Source organism: Aphelocoma coerulescens, chromosome 4A (assembly GCF_041296385.1).
Source record: "Aphelocoma coerulescens isolate FSJ_1873_10779 chromosome 4A, UR_Acoe_1.0, whole genome shotgun sequence".
Taxonomy (NCBI): Eukaryota; Metazoa; Chordata; class Aves; order Passeriformes; family Corvidae; genus Aphelocoma; species Aphelocoma coerulescens.
Window position 1 is genome coordinate 14,025,903 of NC_091018.1, and position 4,144 is coordinate 14,030,046.

At 66.7% G+C, this 4,144-nt stretch overlaps 1 protein-coding gene across 1 annotated transcript; it reads right to left on the reverse strand.

The window, feature by feature from the left end:
- Positions 1 to 717: 717 nt before the first annotated feature.
- LOC138110219 (serine/threonine-protein kinase pim-1-like) lies at positions 718 to 3,287 on the reverse strand. Its single transcript, XM_069014925.1, has 5 exons — positions 2,706 to 3,287; positions 2,534 to 2,584; positions 1,942 to 2,308; positions 1,120 to 1,296; positions 718 to 861 (listed from the first exon to the last, which is right to left on the reverse strand). The coding sequence occupies exons 1-5, from the start codon at positions 3,285 to 3,287 to the stop codon at positions 755 to 757; spliced, it is 1,284 nt and encodes a 427-aa protein (XP_068871026.1). The 3' UTR covers positions 718 to 754.
- Positions 3,288 to 4,144: the final 857 nt, after the last annotated feature.

Consider the following 4,144-nt stretch of genomic DNA (forward strand, 5'->3'; position numbering starts at 1 on the left):
CCTCCTTTCCTGCAGCCCGTGCACAGCTCCTGGAGTGCCACCTCTGCTCCTGCCATGGGGGCTTGTTTGTGTCGGGCTGGCTGCCCCAGCCCCAGCCCGGGGAACAGTGGGTGGTGGGGGCTGTTGGCAGGGCCAGGGGCCGGCTCCCATTTCCTAAGCACCCCAGCCCATCCCGCCCGCCCTGCCGAAAAGCAGCTTGGCAGCCGGCTGAAGAATTAGTTGCATCCGCCCCAGCAAAGGGGGGAACCTTTGCTTCCTGGCCAGGCCGTGCAATGCCCAAATCTGGGAGCATCCCCCTGCGTGTGGACTCATCTGTAAATTCGCTGTGGAGCCTGGCTTTGAAGAAGGTGCCAGAATCAAAGCCCATCATCTTCAGCTTGCCGGTGGCCAGGTCGAGGAAGAGCTTGCCGTCCTTGACATCGTCCTCCACGTCTCCAGCAGCAGCAGGAGTACAGCTTCTCCAGGGGCTCCTTCTTCCCTGCGGCTGAGAGCAGGCTGTCAGTGCCCCGCCCAGGGCCCCGGCTGTCAGTGAAGCAGGACAAGCAAAAGCAGCTTGCACGGCGGCCACCAGTGCTGGGAAGAGCAGCTCAGCGCCAGCACAAGGGCTGCGTGTCCCCATCTGACGACCCCTGCGCAGCCATACAGGCAGGGCAAAAAAGCCTGCGTTTCTTGGCTTCTTCTGGCCAAGGCACCTGTGGAGCTGTAACTTACCGGCTCCCTGGATCAAAGTGTGCCTGTGGCTCTCTCCCTTCTTCTATGGACGCTGAATATCCTGCAGCCAAGGATCACACGACAGGTCTTCTAATGAGGGCCTGTCCAAGGAGTGCAGGGACAGACACCCTCTGATCAATTCCTTGCACTCTGCGGGGAGAAACCAGAAAGCGCCGGTCAGTTGCAGAAGGCTCCTGTCCGCTTTGCCCCACTATTGCCATGCCCAGGCCATGCCATGGGGGCTCCGAGCTGTGCCCGAACTTTCCCATCCATTCTTTGTTTTGGAGGAGAGCAGGAGAGCGGGGCATGTGCCACCTCCTCGGCAGCTGCCAGAGCGGGATGCTCATGAGCCCGCTGCTGTCTCCCAGTACTGCTATTCCCCCCCGTGCCGCAGAGATGAGCATCCACCTTGAGAGAGCCGTTCTGGGAGCGACAGCTGGCCCCAGCTGATGTTCCGGCCCTTCGGGAACGGGTGCCGCCCGCAGACCATCTGGTGCAGCACGATGCCCAGGGACCAGACGGTAGCTGCCTCGCCGTAGTACCAGCCAAAATGGGTCCATTCTGGGGGGCTGTACGCTGGTGTTCCTACGGAATAGAGAGGCAGTTCATTCGCGGGATGCTGCCTGCTCCCGGAGCCTCGCCCCAGCATCCCTGGGCACGCGGGGGCCGCACCAGTGGCACGCACCATGACCCGCTGCCCTCTCGCCAGCGCCTGTGACTTGTGGACAAACTGTGGGTTGTAAAAGAAGCCACCAGTGTCACAAGAGGGCAGCGGAAGCCCTGGCAAGGCCCGAGCATTCCACGCAAAGGGAAAACCCGCTCAGTGCCGGGGGGGGGGAAAAACCATGCCTTCACCCTCCCTGCCTGCATTGCCCCAAAAAAACATTCTGAAGCCAAGGCAAACAAGGCGAGCTGAGCAGTCCGAGCCGTTTCTTGCCTGCACACCAAACCGGCGGGTGCACAGCTTCTGGCCCCCGCCCTCTGCTACCCCCACCCACGGCTGTGTTTTTGTCACGCTGGCTGCCCCAGCCCCAGCGCCAGTCCTGGGCAGAGTGGCTGGCGAAGGCTGCCAGCAGGGCTGGAAGATGGCCCCCTGGCCACCCGCACTCAAAAGCAACTGGGCTGAAAACTCGGTCCCATGACTGGCATCAAAAGGGAGAATCCCCGCTGCCACAGCCAGGTTGGGCCGCGAGATGCCGGCACCGGGAGCCTACCCCGGCGAGGACTCACCTGCAAAGCGGGTGTAGGCTGTGTCTTGCAGGTAGGTGCCGCAGCCAAAGTCAATCAATTTGGCCTGGCCGGTGGCCAGGTCAACCAGGATGTTCTCTGGTTTCACGTCCCTGTGAAGGACCCCGCAGCTGGTGCAGTGCCGCACGGCCTCCAGGACCTGGCGGAACAGCTTCCGTGCCACCTCCTCTGACAGGAAGCCCCGCGCTCGAATGAAATGACGCAGGTCCTGAGAGTGCTCCGGCCGCTCCATCACCAGCACCACGTTGTTGGGGAGCGCGAGCCACTCGAGGAGCTGCACCACACCAGGGAAGCCGGTGGACACCTTGTCCAGCAGCACGACCTCGAGTGGTGCGCTGGTGCCGTTGGGCTGCGGGAGGAGCACGATGCCGTCAGTGGGGCTGATGCCGTGCCAGGGCTCGGGAAGCCCTCGCCCAGCCCGGGATGCTCTGCGCCCTCCGCTGCCCCCACGCCCCCTCTCCCCCGAGGCGTCCTGGCGCCTTCCACCCTCCCGGGCCTCGGCTTATCCCCGCCCGTCACGCCCCGGCTTCTCCCGCTGCCCACCACCGCCATCCCCCCACCGCCGCTCACTCACCAGCTCGCCCCAATGACGGATGCGGTTCCGTGGCACCCGTTTGATGGCCACCTGCAAGCCAAGGGGAGCAGCGGGCTGAGCTCGCCGCCCGCCCTGCCGAGCCCCATCCTCCTTCTCCTGCGCCCTCCTCCGCCCCCCTCCTCCTGCGCCCGCCGCCGGCCCCGCCACTCACCGGGGCGCCGTCCGAGAGCCGCGTCGCCGCGAAGACGCTGCCGAAGCCGCCGCGCCCCAGCAGCGAACCCACCACGTAGCGCTCCCTCAGGCCCTGCTGCGCATTCCCTGCCGGCGAGACGCGGCTGTCAGCGCTCGGCCCGGCTCCAGAAACGGCCGCCGGGCGCTCCTCAACCGCCCCGGGCCGGGTATCCCCAGATGCTGCCTCTTTCGAAGGGGACACCGGCGGCTCGGGGGCGGGGGCCGCGCTGCCGAGCGGAAGAGCTCGGACCGGGGAAGACGCGGCGGACGCGGCGGGAGCGGCCGCGCCGTCTGTGTCTTCGGCGGGTCCCGGGAGGAGCCGGGGCCGGGGCCGGGGCCGGGGCCGGGGCCGGGGCCGGGGCCGGGGCCGGAGTCGGGCCAGCCGGAGCCAGAGGCTGACAGTGCTGCCCAAGAGGCAGGCACTGATGCCCGCCCAGCAGCGCCACCGCCAGTACGCCAAGAGCCGGGCGGAGGCGAGACCGCGGCGGGACGCCCGGGGGCGGGGAGGGCGCAGCCCCGCCCGGCGCCGCGGGAGGGCCGGGCGCATGGCCCGGCCTGGCATGGGGAGAGGGAGGCCGCGGAAGGGGCGGAGGGGGTGGAGCAGTGAAGGGAGAGCGGGACAGGGGATGCGGGACACTGGGAGAAGGAGAGGAGGAACAGGAGAAGGAACGCAGAGGGTCTGGAGAACCGCTGCTTTCGTGTTGCTCTTCTGCTGCTGCCGCTGCTGCCGCTGCTGCTGCTGCCGCCGCTGCCGCTGAAGCGCTGGGAGCGTTGGTCCGCGTGTCCGTGTGTCTGTTGCCCGGGTGTCCGTTTTTGCCCCGCGCGCCCCGCGGCCGAGCCCCGCGCGCCCCGCGCCAGCACGGGCCGCTCCGGGGCCGAAGCGGAGTCACGGAGCATCTCTTCCTCCCGCAGCCGCGCCAAACGCACCATCTTGTTTAGCTTCTTCTTCACCAGATTGTAACTCTTCCTTGCGGCAGTCTTGCAACTTGCCCCTGCTGCTGGCTCGCCCCGCGCCGCGGTCTCTTGCTCACAAGAGCAAGAGCAACCAAAGCGCTGTCCGCACTTTTCGCCTGGAGCAGAGCAAAGTGCTGAATGAGGAGCCTGCCAGCGCCAGGCAGAGGCAGCCCCGTGGGAGGGCAGAGCAGGACGTGAGGAGGGAGACGTGCAGCCCCTGCGGGGTGCAGCGCTGCTCCCCGGCCGCTCGGCGTGGGCAGTGGGAGCGGCGGGGCCGTGCCCGGCGCGGTGCCCTCGTCGCCAGGGCTGTTGCTGTTTTCTTGTCCGGTTGCAGGTGAAAATCGGAGACTGCCGATAGGAGGCTTCAAATAAAAGAATGGAAACACTCTTTTTGCTGAGTTCTGATGCCGGTCCAATAGAGCAGCTAAGCTCTCAGCTGTTTGCCTCCTCCCTGCCAATCCAGCA

Coding starts and splice junctions, on each gene's coding strand:
- LOC138110219 (XM_069014925.1), bottom strand. CDS start 3,287: ATGCCAGGCCGGGCCATGCGCCCGGCCCTCCCGCGGCGCCGGGCGGGG. Junction 2,585..2,705: donor GGCTCTCGGACGGCGCCCCG/GTGAGTGGCGGG, acceptor CTTGGCTTGCAG/GTGGCCATCAAACGGGTGCC. Junction 862..1,119: donor CCCAGAACGGCTCTCTCAAG/GTGGATGCTCAT, acceptor TTCTCCCCGCAG/AGTGCAAGGAATTGATCAGA.